The sequence below is a fragment of the Mirounga angustirostris genome, unplaced genomic scaffold, assembly GCF_029215605.1.
Source record: "Mirounga angustirostris isolate CCGP_5_RB_7025 unplaced genomic scaffold, mMirAng1.0.hap1 SCAF_3, whole genome shotgun sequence".
Taxonomy (NCBI): Eukaryota; Metazoa; Chordata; class Mammalia; order Carnivora; family Phocidae; genus Mirounga; species Mirounga angustirostris.
Genome location: NW_026991711.1, coordinates 124,556,993 through 124,578,278, shown reverse-complemented (window position 1 = coordinate 124,578,278; position 21,286 = coordinate 124,556,993). Strand labels below are relative to the sequence as shown.

Sequence of the window (21,286 nt, the reverse complement as noted above, 5' to 3'; positions counted from 1 at the left end):
TCTTTTTAAAAGGTAAATACAATTATTTAGTATAATTTTCCATATTTTATTCACTGAATAAATACTAATTAAGTACTTTCTTTTTGTGAAGCATTGCCTTAGGTATGACAGTCTTTGTTTACAAAGTGAAGTGTTACAGTAAAGATATTAAATAAGATAAAGCAGTTTATTAGGAATTGCGTACTGCTTATTAGTACTGCTCCTTTAAAAGATTTAATACGTCATTCTATATTGCATTCCATCTGCATTTATACTTCCGAAACGCCCACCGCAAATTTTTGCCGACTAGAGTGTTCAGAGCCCAGATCCAAGCTGACAGCACTGCTGATTTTAATTTTAAGGCAACCATTTTCATTACAGATTTTACCTTCTGAAATTTAACTGTATTTCTAGTAACTTAAAATATTTTAATCATTCCACTTAAGTATTTCATGTATTAATTATATATATTTAATAAAGTTTATACGATTTTATTCTTTTTAAGAAGATTCTGAGAGCCAAATAATTTTTTGTTTCTATTTACAGACGTAAGTTCTATGGCTTAGTGGTTTACAGATCAGTTTTTTCCAAAAGTATAATTTTTCCAAACTGTTGTATTACACGCTTTCTAATGCTCATGTGCTAAAGGCACTCTAAGGTAGATCCCACAGACTGTTGAGCCGGAAATGCCAACAGCTTCATATCATGTCTGCCACAGGTAGCATAGGGTAACAGACAGGAGGGAAAGGAGTTCAAAGGAGAGAGACGACGAGTGCTTCTGGCTGGAACACACCTGGAAGACTTCTTGGGTGGGATTGTGAAGAAGGAACAAGATTTCATGAGCTTGAGATTTCTAAGAGGAGGACGTTTCACACAGAGAAAATGATTGTAGGGTGCCTGGGTGGCTCAGATGGTTAAGCGTCTGCCTTCGGCTCAGGTCATGATCTCAGGGTCCTGGGATCGAGTCCCGCATCAGGCTCCCTGCTCCTTGGGAGCCTGCTTCTCCCTCTGCCCCTCTCTCTCTCTCTCTGTCTCTCATGAATAAATAAATAAAATCTTTAAAAAAAAAAATGATTGTAGCAAAATGTGGAGGTAGTGAAAGTATGACATGCACAGGGCATGGCGAATAGTCCAGTTTGACTAGAACGTTCTATTAGTGCCTACTTGAAAAGTCATTTGAGGATCAAAATTAAGTGTTTAGGCTTTATAAAGTTGCCAATGACAAAGGAGACACTAAAGCTTTTAACCAAGGAGCTAAACAAGGTATTAGGCTGTAGTTTAAGTAGTAGAGGCTGTAAATTAAGATAAAATTGGCAGTGGCATATAGCATATATTGGGAGTCGTGTGGGAAGAAAGGGTGGTATGGCTTAAGTTTGAGCAATATTTTAAGGAAAGAATCCAAAAGACATAGGGATACGGCTGACTTGGAAGAGAGAAAAGTAAAAGATGTTTTTAGAGTTTCAGATTTAGATTATCAAGACAGTGGGAGCAATAATAATGAGAGAGGGGCAGTCAGGAAACCTATATTTTGAGGGGAGAAAGACTAATTGAATTTTAAACATATTATGTCTAGCCAAGATTCAGCAACCAACTAGTCATCACTGCCACTAATTTTAAGCACTTGTAGATCATGATTTAAATTTGTATACGAGCAGCTGTTGTCAGATACGGGAGGCAAATAGAAGTAATCTTTGTTTTTATGGTACATTGTTGTTTTGTTTTTTAACTTATGTTTCAACAGGAACAATATAAACAGACATTCCCAGCGCAGTTAAAGAAACAAGAGTCATCCAAGAGCTTGAAGAAGGTTATTGCAGCTTTGTCAAATCCAAAAGCAACCTCTAGTTCACCAGCACATCCAAAACAAACAGTAGAGAACAGCCACCCTAATCCATTCTTGACAAATGCACTTTTAGGTAATCACCAACCAAATGGAGTTATTCAAAGTGTCATTCAAGAAGCTCCTCTGGCACTTACTACCAAAACTAAAATGCAGAGTAAGATTAATGAAAACATTGCTACTGCAAGTAGCAGCCCTTTTTCCTCACCTGTACATTTGAGTACAAGTGGGAGAAGGACCACTGGCAATCAGACAACCGTGCTACCCTCTGCCTCTCCCATAGTGCATCCTCAAGGGAAGGAAAAAGCGGTTAGCAATAATGTAAACACAGTAAAAATACAGCACCACCCTCACCCTGCAAAATCTCTAGTGGAACAGTTTAGGGGAACAGATTCAGACATTCCCAGTAGTAAAGATTCTGAAGATTCAAACGAGGATGAAGAAGAAGATGACGAGGAAGAAGATGAGGAAGATGATGAAGATGATGAATCTGATGACAGCCAATCAGGTTATTTTCTATTTTTAAATTTGAAGTATTTATCTAAATGCTGTGTGGACCAAAACAGTTAAAGGAGGTTCTTAGTTCGCAGACTTAGAGTCTTTGTCATTCACTGTGTTTCACGCAGCTATGTGCCTGTCCATAGTGAGCTGGTAAAATATTGGAGTGATTGAAATTAGAAATCCTAAGTTAAATTAAATAAATTCTTTATTATTCATTTAACATTAAACGAATAAAAACTTTAAGTGAAAATAGATGATGCATAAATTAAGAAATAACTTCACAAATTTGCTTAATTTTCATTTAATTCATGACCATTTATTTGTCCTTTCTTTTTCATTTCTTCTGCTACTTATTTGAATGTGTCAGTAGATATTTTGAATGAAGGAGGTAAAATTGTAGTCAGTCATTTAGAAAGCACTAGAAACCTAAATCCCTATGAATGTCCATTAGCAACACAGAACTTACTTAATCAAGTAGAGTGCTCCTTGATTTTTTTTGATTTGCTTTCTAGTTTTGCTTTTTTTTTTAGACTTCTTTCCATTTTTCTTCCCCTTAACTCTCCTCATTGTTCCACAGAAGATTGAAAGCATAAAGGATAAGATAATTTAAATTTTATATACAAAGGTGAAATACATATTATAAAAATATTTGGATTTGTTACTGGTCAGCCACAAGTCCAATGGTAAATTTTCTAGCTGCCAATATGAATAGGAAAACATAGTCAGTTATACATCTTAAAGCGTCTAAGGTAGAAACAACCTACTTGCTCAGGGTAAGAACAATTTTCCTGATAATATTTTTTCCTGGGATTCCCATAAATACAACTTTGCATGATCGAGTATGAATATCGTTATGAATAACTTTCAAAGGCAATTTTTATAACAAATTTCAACATAGGCAGATGGTACTACACAAAACGTGATTCCACAAAAATTGTTATTCTGGGAACGTTTAAAATACATTCCAAGTATCAGGCCCTGTGTTTATCGAGTTTAATCCAGGAATAAAAAATACCTGTTGTAAGAAGAGATGCATTTATAGGACGACATTCCTAGACCAAACTTAAATTATTAAACCATTAAATGTTCCCACATAATTATTTATGTAACCTGGTCTTTTGTGAAGCCTGAGAAGCCTGATGAGGTCTTGCATCTAAATAAAATAACACAACCAGAAAAGCCAAGAATCTTTCAGAAAATGGTTTTCTTTTACCTCAAAGCCCAAATGAAAGAATGATGGTAGTTTCAGACTTTTCTTCCTCATACTGAACCTAGTATACTTCTTAAGCTATTGAAATCTATTAATTTAAAGAATCAATTTTATTCCCTCTATACCTTAGTTTCTCTATTAAATTAAAAATGATTTCGAAACCACTAAGCAGAACTCATCATGTGAATAGTGTCATGTGAGAAGAACTGTTTTATGATTAAGGTGTTGAGTAAAACCGATACTTTGAACAAAGAATTTTGAGAATTTGTAGTCTGCATACATTGTACTCAAATAGCTTGTAAGATAGTAAATTTTACATGAACTCTTCAGGAAAGTCGCTCAGTTGAATTCAATCACAGATGTTGATTCCTAAACTATTCCATTTAGATACAAACTGCAAATGTTGGTGATGATCTAGTTATAATATACAAATGCTTCTTTTACTTCCCAGAATCAGATAGTAATTCAGAATCAGATACAGAAGGATCAGAAGAAGATGATGATGATGATAAAGACCAAGATGAATCAGATAGTGATACTGAAGGAGAGAAAACTTCAAGGAAACTGAATAAAACAACTTCCTCTGTCAAAAGCCCTTCCATCAGTCTCACAGCTCACTCAACACCTCGTAACCTCCACATAACAAAAGCCCCAGGCTCTGCTCCTGCTGCCTTATGTTCTGAGTCCCAGTCACCTGCTTTTCTTGGCACACCTTCTTCCACACTTACTTCAAGTCCACACTCTGGTACCTACACTTTATTTTTATTATTGTAAAGTAGAAGTCAAACCATAGCAAGAATTCTTATTTATCCAGTGTTCTGGGGATGACCTCACTGGAATCAAGTGTTACAGCTAGATTCGAGGTTGGCTAAGAAAGGTCAGCATGTATTTTCAAAGGATATGACCAATTACCATTTTTATTCTGTGCTTCCCACTTAAGAACCTGATTGATGACAGACAGCTCTTGATTTCAATTACCTTCCTGCTTTTGTGTTCAGTTTATGCTCCTAGAATTTAGAATTTGACTAACAGTTGGACTTTTTTGTACTTTATAAAAGTGAGCTCACTAGGTTACTTGAGATACAATTGCATATCTGCCCAACACATAGCCAAAGGTCATTTGAGTTAGTGAGTAGCATTATTATTTCATTAACATGCCACATCTTTTTTTTTCTATTTGACCTTTTATAAACGTCTAGAGGTCTTCATTAAAAGTTTTACATTAATATTCCAAAAGGACTTATTTCTATTTCAATAGCTAAGAAAATATGGAATTGTATAGTACAGTATCCGGTTGCTTTACTGATTTCACTCTTTTCTTAGAAATGTCTAGTTTTGCTTTCATTTGCCACAGACCAGTATGATATTCTACTAATTTAAGATGCACATATTTGCATTTGTGAAACTTGGCCATTGTCTATGAAGAATTTTACGTATAATCATAATCCTCTTCCTTTGTACTTTAGGTTAAAAGATCTGGTAGTGGTTTTGACTATGGATTTATATGAACATAGAAGTTACATTATTTTTAAGTGTTGAAATTTTTCAGCATCTTAAAACTCATATTCTCAATGAAAACAACTGTACCTGGTTTTCTGAAACCTCTATCTATGATTTTCCTCTTCCTTCTTTAGCTATTTCTTTAAATACAAAATGAGAGGAAAGCTATGTATTTTTACCTTCCATTGTATTTTCTGTAGAAAGACCAGTTATTCTATCATGCAGACCAAAGGAGACAGAAAAAAAAATCCTCTGTATAGTGTGTTTTGTTGCACATCATCTAAAAGTAACCTACAAGTTGCAGAAATACCTTCAGTAATTCAAGTCATTAAGATATATTATTTAAAGAAAAGTTTCAAAACTATTGAAAAATTGTCATCTATATAAACTAATCTTTTATGTTAACTGGCTGAATTTTCTTGAAGGCACTTCCAAAAGAAGAAGAGTAACAGATGAGCGTGAACTGCGTATTCCTTTGGAATATGGGTATGTAAAATAAGATTCTCTTTTTGCTTTGCCTCCACATATTTATGCATGTTTGATTACTCACTATATCTCACTCTCTGCTATTCATAAAAGAATTGAATATATTGCATAGTATTTATTAGAGCAGAAGAGCTAGAGCAAAGGGCAAAGAAGTTGATATATCAGAAAACTGAAATGAAGGCCAACTACAGTGTTTAGGTATGGCAACACTGGGATGGGGTCACGCGGCAATGGGACTACCGACTGAAAAAAGACCAAGCAAGAGAAAATCATTTGGCAGAGGGCAGGGCGGAGACACAGTTAAGAGTATGAGAGGTTTTTGCAAAGATGGAATTAAAGAACAGTAAAAGCCACTGTGGGCAAAACTGGGGGACGTGAGCAGAGTGTGGTTAAAATGGTTTAATTGGAGCTGAGAAGTTTTACACTCGAAGTACGTGATCCTCAAGGAGCAGAGAGCCAGGTTTATGGTACTGTTTTCACCTAAAGCTTCTCAGATATAAAAAATCAGTACACATTGACACATGTTACTGAATTTGTCCGAATACCCAAAGTAATACTAGTTACGATTTCTAAGAAATTTAACGGAGTTCAATATTTGTAACTTGAGTCTGATTAATTTTTAGTGGAATTACTTAGCTAAAAATCTAAGTAACTTTAATGATAAATGTATCTGAGTTGTATGATTAGGGATTTCTTTTTGTTTTATTTGTATTTTTCATGTTGTCTAAAAAGCATGTGTTCTTAAGTTTTTTTTTAAAAAGCTTTCTTAAAACTAAGTATGTTATAACTCTCATTTCTGTTGCCTGTAGCTGGCAAAGAGAGACCAGAATAAGAAACTTTGGAGGGCGCCTTCAAGGAGAAGTAGCATATTATGCTCCATGTGGAAAGAAACTTAGGCAATACCCTGAAGTAATAAAGGTACATACTTTTCACCAAATAACGTACATTTGGTGCCTGTTAAGCATGTTTATGGAAAAAAGGTGCTCTCCTTTCTCAGATAAAGTTCCTTGATACAAGATAATTGTCTTGTATGGGTCTAAATGTACTTAACTTAAATTGATCTTCTCTAAATCCATAGCCCCTTGATAGAATATGCAAAACGTTAGTGTCCTGAAGAAAGCTCTACATCAAAGCTGGGTTGTAATTATTAAAACCTTAAGTGGAAAAATATGTGATTTTTTCAGTATCTCAGCAGAAATGGAATAATGGATATCTCAAGGGACAATTTCAGCTTCAGTGCAAAAATAAGAGTGGGTGACTTCTATGAAGCCAGAGATGGACCGCAGGTATCCACTTTTTAAAAAGTATAGTCTTTAAACCAAAAAGTAGTACCATAACCTAAATGAAGTAAATTTCACTACACTCTGAAGCATTGCCTTTTGTTAGTTAATTCGTATAAGCCATACATATAACTTTGTGGTTAACACTCACCAAGGCCTCAATTTACTATATTCCAGTAACAAGGAGCTTTGACATAATAGATGTCTTTTTCAAATTTTTTAAGTCCACATTTTCCTGTTTATTTATTTTGTCAACAGTTTTACAGTTTATACAGGTATAAAATTATCTGCATGTTCCCGTGAAATATAGAAAAACATTAGTTCCCTGAAGGGTAAACTAATTTAAAGGTAAATTAATTTGAATAGGAAAAATATGTTGTTAGAAGTCAGTCCAAAGGGGAATAAATATGCCTTAGTTTTTGGGAAGGATCTTGTCCATCTGATTATGCCATGCTACATGAGCCATTTTCACAAGTTTGATAATTTGGGGTTTGGGGACGTTTCCTTACTATTAGGTGAGTGAAATTTCTGCTTTTTACGGAAATTGAATTTTTCACTTAATTATGTACATTTCTGTGAATATCACCACAACTCCCTTTTTGCCTATGGGTTAAGTACACACCTTACCAATCAGCACAAAGAACCCACCACAGAGACTTCATTTCCTATACGTTTCCTTTAGGGTTCTGCTTTTGTTTCTAACTTGGATTCAGCTACATATGCTTATTATTCCCTTTAACTTTATCAGCTCCATTGAAAGAGGACCTAGTTAAGGAGTGAGGAGACCTAGATTCTTGTTAACCTTGTGAAATAGACTTTGTGATTTCAAGCATCAAAATAATGCTACCTTTTCCCTCAATTTCCTTGTCTGCAAAATAAAGACAATAATAATTTTACTTCTGCCTCATAGGATTATGGTGAGGTTAAGATGAGATCATATGCATGAAAATGTTTTAAAAGCTTAAATTGCTCAGCCAACTGAAGTTGATATTTTGTTTCTTGACTCTTTCTTCCTTTTGGCACAGAAAGAAATCTTTTCCAGTAATAAATATTTTCTAGTGTGAATAGGCAGGTTCTTCCATCCTATCTTACCCTCTAATATTATAATTAAAGAAAAAAAAAAAAAAGGCCTTCCTAATTCTGCAGGAGGTTTTTTTTGAGACCTCAAACATTAAGGGAATTTTCCAAGATCACACCATCTCAACCAGGCAGAGACATAATTAAAACTTAGGGTTTCTAACAGTAGTCTTTTACATTAATCATTTAACCCATTTTCATTATTGTCTATGACTTTTTAAGGAACACGTTGCATCCAGTTCCGCTTGTTTCTTTCCTGGTAATTCTAAAATGCCAAAATATATTTCTCTGAGGCTTAGCTTCTTGATTGAAATACATTCTAGAGGGCGCTTGGGTGGCTCAGTCGTTAAGCGTCTGCCTTCGCTCGGGTCATGATCCCAGGGTCCTGGGATCGAGCCCCGCATCGGGCTCTCTGCCCCGCGGGAGCCTGCTTCTCCCTCTCCCGCTCCCCCTGCTTGTGTTCCCTCTCTTGCTGTGTCTCTCTCTGTCAAATAAATAAATAAAATCTTTAACATATATATATATATATTCATTCTAGGATTTTTCTCTTTTTATTTTTTAAACTTAAAAAATGTTTAGGGGCGCCTGGGTGGCTCAGTTGGTTAAGCATCTGCCTTTGACTCAGGTCATGATCCCAGGGTCCTGGGATTGAGACGCCTGTTGGGCTCCCTGCTCAGTAGGGAGTCGACTTCTCGCTCTCCATTTGCCTCTCTCCCCGCTCATGCTCTCTTGCTCTCACTCTCTGTCTCTCAATAAATAGAGAAAATCTTTAAAAAAAATTTTTTTTAAATAAAGATTTATTTAAAAAAAAAGTTTAAACTTAGACTAAATCTGTTACCAAACAGATCCTCAGAATTTTATTGTTATTATACCCACTTCCATATGTACTGGATCAGTTTCTTATCACAAAAAATAGTAGAAAACCATAATAATCTTATTTAAAAATCCTAATCATTTTTTAATCTTTTGGCTCATGGTATCAAATCCTTACTTGTCTTATTTATGACAAAGATATCCTTATGTGTTTAAGTTGAATAGATTGTTGTTCTGAGAGGAAAGCTAATTGCTGTTCAATACATAAAGGATTTTTAGTTTTGTATCAGTGACAATTAGACTTAATCTATAAAGCCTCATTAGGCAGAATAAGATGTTCTTTGACATCCATTCACTTTTTATTAAACATAGTCAGTGTTTCCAAATGTGTATTGCTTTGTTGAGAGATCAGTTCATCAAGGAAATATGATGAATTACTAAATTCAGAATATGTGAAGCTGCCAACATTTTGGCCGACTGCTAAGGGAAAATACTAGCAATTTTGAGAGCACTTCTGTCAGTTAAAAAAATTAGTAAGTTGGATTTGTTTCAGGATACTTTGAGAGAACAACAATTAAAGGTAAGTAATCCAAAAAAAGTTCAGTGAATTAGAAATGCATATAGTACATATAATTGTAGAACCATTTACATTTCCATATGTTATATGATGAATATGTATAAGCATATAGTTAATTAGAAATGTATATAATTATGTAATAATTTTCTATGAAAATGAACAAAGATTATATATTTTTGTTAGAGTAACTATAATGTGTGATAATTTGAATGGCCTAAATTTTGTAGAAGATGTAAAATATAGTTTGGCCAAGCCACTGGTACTATGCAGAAATGATCTGTGTGTGTTTACAGTATGTCTGTCTTTATACAAGTTGCAGAATGGGAATGATGACTATATAGATACTGAAAAACAAAACTGCATATTGAAGGATTGGGAGAAAATGTGTCAAGATTTTAATGATAGATGTAATGGTTGGTGGTACAGTGGATCATTTTTTTTTTCTTTCTACTTTTTGCAAGTTTCACATTTTCTAAAATTTGCTTGTATTACATACAAAGTGAAAAACAATTTTATATTAAAAAATAAATACTTCTACCCCTTCTAATAAAGGTAAGCATTCAGTTTTCCAAATGCATGGAGGGTTGTACCTAATGACTTGGAATATTACTGCTACAGTTTTCCAAGCTTCATTTATCTTTTTTGGATGTTTGTTAGCAAATGAAATGCTGTATTTGCAGATTTGTTACTATTCTTAGTCACTTTCCTAATAAACTATTTGCATTGGAAAATATAATTTCTCCATCATATTTTTCTTTTTTCTCATAAAGTTATCAAAAATAACCAATATTAGTTCTGTAAGTTCTCATTTTATTCAAGGCATTTCAAAAATTTCAGCAGTGGTATTGCAAAGCTCTATGTTTTACAAATAAAATTTAGGAAATGATAATTTCTACTAGAAGATAATTCTAGTCTGCAATAGAGAACCATGGTTATTTTGTTTAAGTTATTTTTCAGTCAAGGTATTTCTGAGCTTAAGATAGATTATACATATATTTATTAACAGCAAACATTTGAAAATATTGACTCACTGTGCATATAATACAATATGAGGAGAGGTATGAGAGCTTATATTTATTGAAATTTAAGTAAATAGACAACAATCTAATGATTGCTTTCAAAATGTAAGAAAGAAAAGTCCTTAATTAAAGTAAATAGAGTTGACACAAGAAATGGGGGGGCACTTTAATCTATTCATTATCAGTGTTATTTATTTCAGTCTACAAATGTGGTAAGAGATTTGTAGAATCAGCTACTTGTCAGTGTCTTCTGATACTTACATGCCAATCACTTCCTACAGGCTTCTATAAAAACCATGATTTTAGGGATAATAGGCTTCATGGAACAAAATGAACCCTCTTACAAGGCCATGCTTTATGGGCTGGCTACCTTGTAATGAAATTCTGTTAACTATTTCAGCCAGTGAAACTCCTTTGAAAAGAGTTTAAGGTAAATAGATTCCTTACAGACTTCTGCTTCATCACATTATAAAGAACTTGTTAAACCTAATGTTTATTGTTGTTTTCATTTTATTTTGGTTTTGGGTGTCAGAATAATAATAAGGATGAGCTTGACATATTTTGGTAAATATAAAATGAGGTTATTTTTATTTACCTAAATAAGATATTTAGGTTAAAAGGTTTCCACAGTTTTATTAGGAATATATGAAGGCTTCAAGATAAATTATTAATGACAAAGATTATTTTGAAATATATGATCGTCTACTTTGAAAAGTATGTTTGTGAATTGTAGAGAAGAAAACATTTAATCATAAATGTAATAATTATGTTTATTTTTTCAACCAGTACGTTCATAAGCATAGACTAATGAACGTTTACTGTATTCAGGGTAGAAAAACAAAGAAAAGGAAGGATGCAAAGAAGGACCAAGTTAGAAGTGACTTAGAAAATACTGCCTTTTCTATTTGAGATGTATGTTTTTTAAAAAGATTTTTTTTCTTTTTAAAGGCCATTCTCATGGCCTTTTCCCTAAAGGCATTTTCCATAAAGAAAACTGAACACATTTCAAAACTACAGAAATGAACTTGAAAGCCTAGCTTTGAAAAAACAAAACTAGTGTTTGTAGAGAAACTGAAGAGTACAAAAGACATAAGAGTTAGGATCACTGGCTTAGAGAAGATAAAACACTGAGCACAATGCTGTCCAGCGAAAATCAGGATTTTGTTAGTAAGGAATATCGGAAACTTCACAATAAAGCAGACAACACACAGTCTCTGGCAAGATTGTAATGCTGCTAATTATTTCATATAAGTAAAGAACAAAAGATTGGGAGTCAACAACCAGGGTTCTAATTCAACTCTGCTGTTAACTGTCACACCTAATGCAACATAGCTGTGGGCATATATGGACACTGAGAACATGAAAGATCAGTACCAGAAATCTAAAATACTGAAAATTTATGTCACTAATCTACCAGGTAGGATTTTTGATGGCTAGGCAAGAGCCTCTACTAGGAGGCCAACTGTATGAATCCAAGTGTGGAGCTAAAGAGGTATTTGAAGGTCATGGCTCTTAGAGGGTAACCTACTGTGAGTAACTAGAAAGAATGGCCAGCATTGTGGAATAATTGTATCAAACCACATCTTTCTCAGTGCTTTTTAGTAGGTGACGCCCATCTCCCCAGCATAGATAATCTTACTCTTTCACATATTTGAAATGCTATTCAGTATGATAATAAACTATATGATTACAGTAGATTAAGAATCCCTAATGCTGTAAAGTTCGTGGTACATAAAGCTCTCACTACCTATCTCTGCACTGTAAAGTAACTAAAGATAGATATAATGCTAAAATATGAAATAGGCATTAAGGAAATTCAACAAAATTTTGATTTTTCTCATGATATTAACTTTAATGTTTTTCTTAAAATGGAAAGTTCTGTCAAAAATATTTGATACCCTCATGTTGTTTGTGCCCTAAAATTTTTCTTAGATTCCTGGCGGGGTAACTCAGCATCCTATGTTACTTTGAAAAGCTGAGGCCTACTTTTCTAGGCCTTAATTTCCTCATCTCTAATGTGAAGGATATATATCATAGGAGGTCTTTAAGATCAATTCCCTCTTAGGTATAACATTCAAAAAGCTTTTTAATTAATTTTTAGGAAGTAAAGGATTATGAAAGCATACCTATAAAGAAAAGGTGGTGAAAAAAATCAGTTTTGTTTACTTGAACTGTGGTTAAATTTACTGAAAATTATTTAGCCAGAAATCAATTGGGTAAATGACCAATTCACCAAATGACTAACAGATCTAAAATTATCAGACCAAATATCTTAATCCAGATTTAAAATAATTCACCTCAGCTGTTTTACTACCAGAGGCAAGGACTGGGATAGAGAAACAGGTCCCAATCTGGAAAAACATGAGTAAAGTTCCTCCATTCACTTACATAACATTGAGCATTGGAAAAGTATTAGACATCTCAAGTATTAACATGGGAATTGACACTTAATGGCCCAGGACTGCAAATCCATGCTGAAATGGCTACAGCAAAGTCTTGGTGATACTCAACTTAAAAAACAAAAACAAAAACTCAGTAATTTGGCAAATAGATTACTCAATGAATTGACTTTTGGTGGACTGGTTTACTTCTTTTACTTATATACCCTTTACTAAATCCCAAAATAAATCAGCCTACAAGTATATAAAATCAAACAAAATGGAATCAACAAAAGAAAAATAAAGACAAGCTATGATATCAAATTAAAGCAAGAATGAGACTGAGAATACATTTCATTAAAACCTGAACATGTTGCTGGCAAATCACATATGGACTTAGCTGTCAGTAAAATGTAGGATCCTAGGTAGACAATTCAATGTCTGTAAGATAAAGTGAAAACAGGCCAATTGCTCATGAGATGTTCAACTATACTTTAGAGTACCATTTATGAAGAATAATAGAAATGTTGAAATACAAATCATATTTAAATTAAATTTCATATAATTTTTGAATTTCTAAATATAGAAAATATTTTAAAATTATTCATTTGAATTTGTTTTTATTTTATTATGTTATGTTAATCACCATACATACATCATTAGTTTTTGATGTAATGTTCCATGATTCATTGTTTGCGTATAACACTCAGTGCTCCATTCAATACGTGGCCTCTTTAATACCCATCACCAGGCTAACCCATCCCTCCACCCCCCTCCCCTCTAGAACCCTCAGTTTGTTTCTCAGAGTCCATAGTCTCTCATGGTTCGTCTCCCCCTCCGATATCCCCCCCTTCATTCTTCCCTTCCTACTATCTTCTTCTTCTTCTTTTTTTTTAAACATATAATGTATTATTTGTTTCAGAGGTACAGGTCTGTGATTCATCAGTCTTACACAATTCACAGCACTCACCATAGCACATACCCTCCCCAATGTCTATCACCCAGCCACCCCATCCCTCCCACCCCCCACCACTCCAGCAACCCTCAGTTTGTTTCCTGAGATTCAGAATTCCTTCTGTCAGTGAGATCATATGATACATGTCTTTCTCTGATTGACTTATTTCGCTTAGCATAATACCCTCTAGTTCCATCCACATCATTGCAAATGGCAAGATTTCGGTTTTTTTGATGGCTGCATAATGTTCCATTGTATATATACACCACATCTTCTTTATCCATTCATCTGTTGAAGGACATCTTGGCTCTTTCCATAGTTTGGCTATTGTGGACATTGCTGCTATAAACATTGGGGTGCACGTACCCCTTCAGATCACTACATTTGTATCTTTGAGATAAATACCCAGTAGTGCAATTGCTGGGTCATAGGGTAGCTCTATTTTCAACTTTTTGAGGAACCTCCATACTGTTTGCCAGTGGTTGCACCAGCTTTCATTCCCACCAACAGTGTAGGAGGGTTCCCCTTTCTCCGCATCCTCGCCAACATCTGTCTTTTCCTGACTTGTTAATTTAAGCCATTCTGACTGGTGTGAGGTGGTATCTCATTGAGCTTTTGATTTGGATTTTCCTGATGCCGAGTGATGTTGAGCACTTTTTCACGTGTCTGTTGGCCATTTGGATGTCTTCTTTGGAAAAATGTCTGTTCATGTCTTCTGCCCATTTCTTGATGGATTCGTTGTTCTTTGGGTGTTGAGTTTGATAAGTTCTTTATAGATTTTGGATATATTTTTTAAAGTTCTAGTTAGTGCTTAAGGTATAAAATACCTGAGAGTAAGAAGTTTTATTCGTACGTTTTCTGAAGTATTTTTCCATCCTGTATCTTCACTTTGGGAAGAAAATATCACTACCATTTCCCTTTTCCGTATTATCTAGAGATCACTTCAAACTTAAATCACCTTTCTGGTCTCCATTCAGACTTCTCTCCTTCACATCCAGGTAGTTCTCCCTCCTAAAAGACCAATGTGTTCACCTTCCTTTCCAGCTCTAATTCTCAAGCCCTAATTCAGACCATCATTATTTTTTAAGTGGACAATTCAGACAACCTTTTGTCCCAACCTCTAAACTCTTTTTCAAATTTGTGACTACTTGGCATGTGGTCCTTGAATTACCTGCATTGGAATGCGTGCTGTCCCAAGTTAAAAATGTTGGTCCTTTCGGGGGAGAAGATTCTCATTTACCTTTAGACACTGCTATGCCTTGTACAAAGTAGGTGTCTCAACAAATGTTTAAGTAGTGGAAACTTTTTATAATACATGACAGTCTTATATTGCACTTTTATAGTGCATTGAAGTGTATATTATTTGGTGTACTTATTTACTTATGTTAATTATTCTGTTCAGTCTTCTGAAATAAAACATAAATCTTTTTTTCTTCTCTCTGTAGTATATATAGAAATGAAGGTGTTATTGCTAAAGATTGAAATTAGTAACTTTTGAAAGCAGAATTATAATGGTAAAATGACCTGATCTGTCACCATGTCCATCATGTTTATCATCTATTTTCTTTTTGTCCTCATCTTTCAAATCTTAGTTAAGAAAGACAATTTTCAGGAACCATTTACTATCTTAGTCTTAGAAATTAAGAAAAAATAATAAGCTAACTCTCTTTTGATGCATAATTTCTGATTGACAAAAAAGCTTATAGCATATGAATCAAGTGATATAAATTATATTTGTTTTTTCTGAGGAAAAGCTTATTGAGAAAACTACATTTTTCTCCCCTTCACAATTATTTTGACTACTCAGTGAATTAAAGCTGTAATTTAAGCTTCCAATTTTCCTAGCAGTCCATTTCTCATTTTCTAAAATCCAGGAGTCAGAAGACTATATATGTAGCACAATATATGCAATTCCCTTGGCAAGTATTTACTTTATAAATGCCAAGGGCAAAAATGTAAATGGTAATGTCACTATATTTGTCTGGCAAATTTTGGGCACCAAAATAATCTATTCCTTTTTTGACACAGGTATATTTTCCTAGCTGAATAAAACAACTATTTAAAAATTGTAACTGGATTAAAAAAAAAAAAAGATTGTAACTGGATAAAAAAGATAAATTGATAAAACCCTTTAAATCTTGGCTAAAGTTGACTTTATTATTAATGAGATACTTTAAAAACTAAATGCACATTCCTTTACATACTCTTTTATTAGTCTCTCCTACTCCAAGTGTCACGAATGTCACTTTTATATTTTTCAATTTATGTGATGCATGCTGCTTGGTGCCTAAGAGCATAATAGAAAAATGAAAACCTAAACTAATCAAAAGCTTCCTATACTGGTGAACATAAAATTGTTTTTACTCTCTCTTTTTTTTTTATTCTTATGTTAATCCCCATACATTACATCATTAGTTTTAGATGAAGTGTTCCATGATTCATTGTTTGTGCATAACACCCAGTGCTCCATGCAGAATGTGCCCTCCTCAATACCCACCACCAGGCTAACCCATCCTCCCACCCCCCTCCCCTCTAGAACCCTCAGTTTGTTTTTCAGAGTCCATCGTCTCTCATGGTTCATCTACCCCTCCGATTTCCCCCGCTTCATTCTTCCCCTCCTGCTACCTTCTTCTTCTTCTTCTTTTTTTTTTCCTTAACATATATTACATTATTTGTTTCAGAGGTACAGATCTGAGATTCAACAGTCTTGCACAATTCACAGCGCTTACCAGAGCACATACCCTCCCCAGTGTCTATCACCCAGTCACCCCATCCCTCCCACCCCACCGCCCACTCCAGCAACCCTCAGTTTGTTTCCTACAATTAAGAATTCCTCATATCAGTGAGATCATATGATACATGTCTTTCTCTGTTTCATAAAATTGTTTTGATGGCTTCCTTCTTAGTGGCTTGTGGCATAAAAATGCAGTTAGTAGAAGTATTGTTCCTATTCCTTTGAAATCTCAGGAAAAAATTTTTACTTTCTTCATAATTAACTTTTAAAATTATTTTTCACATGAGAGTTACTGAAAAGAGTTAGTACAGATATTATTTTAAACATATAAATATAGACTATATGCATTAGGTTTTTTCACACAGTCTTGCTGTGACATGCTTTCATGGCTGAATATTGTGATCAGTCACTTATCAAGCATAAAAACATCTTGGTAACAATCAACAACAAATATGTAGTGGTTAAGACCACAGGTTTTAGAGTTAGTCCCAATTTCGAAATAGAGTTCTGTTCCTTGTTGCCTCTGTACCTCAGGAAATTATTTAACCTTACTGGGTCTGAATTCTCTCAGTTGAAATGTAGGAACAATAAAACTCACCTTATTGGTTAGAGTTGTTATGAAGATTAAAGTATATAATGTATTGAAAATGCCTGGAACAAACACAGTGCTCTAAACGTAGGAAGTAACTATCATCCGTTATGGTAGCAAGAGTAGTATTTGTATTTTTAGTACCCACTGAATGAAATATTCATAGACTCCTGGCCCCAGGTTAGGAATCATGGCATAAAATGTAACTCAAGAACTTTTTATTATTTTTGGTTGCAGAATTGCCTACAGTTGTTCAAGCTAAATTCCTAGTTTAAGATTCTTTTGAGAAAAAAGCATATTTTAAGAAGCCTTAACCTTCATACTAAAGGAATTCTCTTAAAAAAAGGAAGAATGAAGGGGGGGAAATCGGAGGGGGAGATGAACCATGAGAGACTATGGACTCTGAGAAACAAACTGAGGGTTCTAGGGGGGGGGGGGTGGGGGGATGGGTTAGCCTGGTGATGGGTATTAAGGAGGGCGTGTACTGCATGGAGCACTGGGTGTTATACGCAAACAATCATGGAACACTACATCAAAAACTAATGATGTAATGTATGGTGATTAACATAATAAAAAAAGAAATAATAAAACAATTATTTTAGACGGATTACTTTAAAAGGATGCCCTTCTTGTATCTGAACGTATTACTAAGGACAATAAATAAGTGTATTTGTTTTGTTGGACATGTGGAGGATAATAAAAACCAGACTCAGATTATATCTATGCACTGAGCAGGATTATTCCTATAATGCACTAGCATTATGCTGGTGTAGGTGTGTCTGTTGGGGGACTTACAATTAGAAATCTCAAGTATATAATATATACCACGTACCCCATCATCAGCTTTAGAAATTATCATATGGCCAATTGTTTTATGCCTCCATCTACTTCTACTCTTCCATAATTTGCTAAAGCAAATCTAACACATCTTATTTCATCTGTAAATTTTCAATGTGTATCTCTAGAAGATAAGGACTCTTGTTTTCTACAAGAGTACCATTATCACACTTTAAAATGATAATTTCTGGATATCATCAAATGTTGGGCATTTTTCACAGTTTCAGTTGTTCCTTAGTTACCATAATTATCTGAAGTTTATTTGAATCAATATCTAGATAAAATGTATTTGATACATCTTTTAAAGCTCCTTTATACTTCTTACAGTTCCTTTTTTTTTTTTTAACTTCTTAAAATTTACTTGTTGAAGAAACTGGGTAATTTGTAGAATTTCCTACAGACTGGATTTTGCTGTGTAGTTTAACATACACGTTTTATCCTATTTTTCCTATAAAGTCATAGTAAATAGGTCCAGACTTAATCAAATATAGGCTTGATTTATTTGGTTGGGGGGCAAGATTAATTTATAGGTGATGGAGTGAACCTCCATCAGGAGGCTGATGTCTGTCAAGTTGTCTCTATTTCTGGTGATTGCCAACCATTCAAGTTCAATGCTTAGATCCATGAATTCATCAAGTATTGCACAAATGTTGATATTCTAACTTATTCCTTGATTTATTAGCTATTATATTTCTATAAAGAGAAACTTCCTTCTGTTATTTGGATAGCTTCATGATTGGTTGAACTGATAACACATGAAAACAGTCTATAAGGTTGTCATCACACAACTAATATTTTCAAATATCTGCCAACTTTATGGTCATTACAGTTCAGAAATGGTGATTGATATATCTCTGTGTTTATAGATACATATGTTTATAAATATGTTTATAGATATAGATCTCTCTATGTATTTAAAGTTGAAGGTATTAAAGTAAGAATACCAAAGATATGCCAAAGGCAATGAATAATTATAAATTTAATTTAAAAAATAAAATTCCTAAGGTTTGTACTAGCTTTTATAAATTTCAAAATATCTGAATTGACCTAGAATTTTCTGATCTGTTGATCACTTGTGTTTATTTTGTTTCTAATATATTATTTCTATAAAATGTTAATTAAAAGGGAATGCAGTGGTGTCTTTTGAAAGAAGAGGATGTCATTCCCCGTATCAGGGCAATGGAAGGCCGTAGAGGAAGACCACCAAATCCAGATAGACAACGAGCGAGAGAGGAATCCAGGATGAGACGTCGGAAGGGTCGACCTCCAAATGTGGGAAGTGCTGAGTTTCTAGATAACACAGATGCCAAACTGCTAAGGAAATTGCAAGCTCAAGGTAGGAAATATCATACATACAACACTGTAATAATCATACTAAAAAAGTCTATGTATCTCTTATGTTTTTGACTTATGAATGATTGATACTGCTCTCACTTTCTAAAAGTAGATATTTCTGTTAGAATAAAAATGAGAAAATAAAATCCCACTGGTAACTGGAGTTCTTTGATTAGGTAAGCTCCTTTCAAGAGCCATACTCATAAACACATTATACCCTATGTGTTTAGAACTACAAAGGTGGGGGATAAGCTTTTAAGGCTTGCACAGAAAGGGAATCAACCAGCACTTGGCACATGCCTTAAGGTTGTGCCAACATTCTGGAAATTCTCATTTTAACAGCTCCCGATTCCTTGAGGTGGTACAAGGGAATAACTCCAAAATATGTGGATCTGTGGAGTAAATTTTCAGTTAGAGAACTCCAATTACTGGTAAGTAACCCCAGTCTTTTTAGTTTGAGTTCTTCTGTAGTCTGGATATATCACACATATTTTCAAAATGGCCAACTAATAGATTTAAATCAAAAAGTACTTAAGATCACTAGAAAGTGTTACTTATCAAGCACAAAGTGCTCATAATAACCTCAAATGTGTTGTAACTCCAAACTACACATAAATTATCAACATGAAGTTCCCATGCTATGTCTGACACAGAGAAAGCTGACGAAAATAAAGCAGTTCTGTTAGGAGTTACCAGTTATAAATGTGAAGCCTCTTAAGGCTGTACATTGGTGTCTTACAGTCACAAGCATATATGGAAACATATATATCAATATAAAATAAAGGTTTAAGAATAAAAACAGACTTAAAAGACTAATAGGATTTTACTTCTCATGGTTTTTTTCTGGAGAAAAAGCTTGACTTATTTCTGTTTATTGTAAATACCGTCATAATATTGACTTCTTTATTGCTGCTTTGTTTTTATTATAAAACAGGCACCCACAACAAAAACTCATAGAACAGAATGCTTCACAATAAAGAGACACTCATTCTCACTCACTTTAAAATAAAAGACACTCATAAGTGGTATCATTATTAATAGTTTTTTGTAAATCTATCCAGAAATGTGTACACATACTCCTATATACACACATACAGTCATATGATACCATATATGTATACATACACATGTATAATATGTTGTATTATATATCTATATCCTTTTTCACTTCTAAAATAAGTAAATGAACTTATATTGTACATCCTATTCAGCTCGCTTTTTTCCACTTAATTTATCTTGAACTTCTTTCTGTATCTGCACTTAAAAATTAACCTAACACATTTAATAGCTGAATAGTAAGTGATGCACCATGTATGGCTCTGCCATACTTCATTTAATCAGTCTTTTGTGATGACTATTTGAGCTGTTTCCCAATCTTTGCTATCACAAACAGTCCTGCAGTAAACCGATATTACACATTTATTCATATCCTTCTATGGGTATGGCTATCCATAGTATAAAATTGTAGAGATAGAATCTTTGAATCAAAGTGTATGTGCATTTTCAATTTTGGTAGATAGCAGGCAAACATTGTCTCCAAAAAAGTTGTACTAATTCATACTTCCACTAATAGCATGTAAATTAACTGCCTGGCATATAACTTAATGTCATATAAAATTTTTCTCTGCCATAGTATGTTAGTGAAATTTTTTTTAGCTTATTTATTTATTAATTTAAGTGATCTCTCACCCAACATGGGGCTCAAACTCACAACCCCAAGATCAAGAGTTGCGTGCTCTTCCAACTGAGCCAGCCAGGCAGCCCATTTGTGAAATTTTTATGTTATTTTATTTGGTTTCTGTTAAGACTTTCATCTCCCCTGACTAGTTACTAGTGAAGGCTGAAAAAAAGTTATTAACAGATATAGCCATAAATGATGAGTTTTAAAATTAATATTGTCAATAATCCACTGACTCTTCTGATGAATGTATAATAGTGATGAGTATACATTGTTTGCCTAAAATAAGAAAGCTTAAAATTAACTGATACCCAAAGCATGGGCTCTTCATGCATATCATGCATATATAATACAAATGCTATTAATACTTATATCTAAAATGGTAACTTTATATTTGCAAAATTAATTAAATTTTATTTTTAACAATACAGAAGCTAATTACTTAACTTTTACCCAAAGGTTTTTCTCCCTCTAGATTTCAATTTGGTTTGTATTCCG

At 33.9% G+C, this 21,286-nt stretch overlaps 1 protein-coding gene across 21 annotated transcripts in view; it reads left to right on the top strand.

Moving 5' to 3' along the window:
* The window catches only part of BAZ2B (bromodomain adjacent to zinc finger domain 2B), a 305,426-nt gene that overhangs the window by 207,462 nt on the left and 76,678 nt on the right, over positions 1-21,286 (top strand). For 15 of the 21 annotated variants that reach the window (XM_054506194.2, XM_045868790.3, XM_054506190.2 and 12 more), the window contains 6 exons: positions 1,721-2,327; positions 3,982-4,275; positions 5,456-5,516; positions 6,326-6,434; positions 6,701-6,802; positions 18,901-19,111. In XM_054506194.2, the coding sequence (XP_054362169.2) occupies positions 1,721-2,327; positions 3,982-4,275; positions 5,456-5,516; positions 6,326-6,434; positions 6,701-6,802; positions 18,901-19,111 (1,384 nt within the window). The remainder of the gene's footprint in view (positions 1-1,720; positions 2,328-3,981; positions 4,276-5,455; positions 5,517-6,325; positions 6,435-6,700; positions 6,803-18,900; positions 19,112-21,286) is intronic. The other 6 variants (XM_054506199.2, XM_054506189.2, XM_054506195.2 and 3 more) reach the window with 2 other exon arrangements.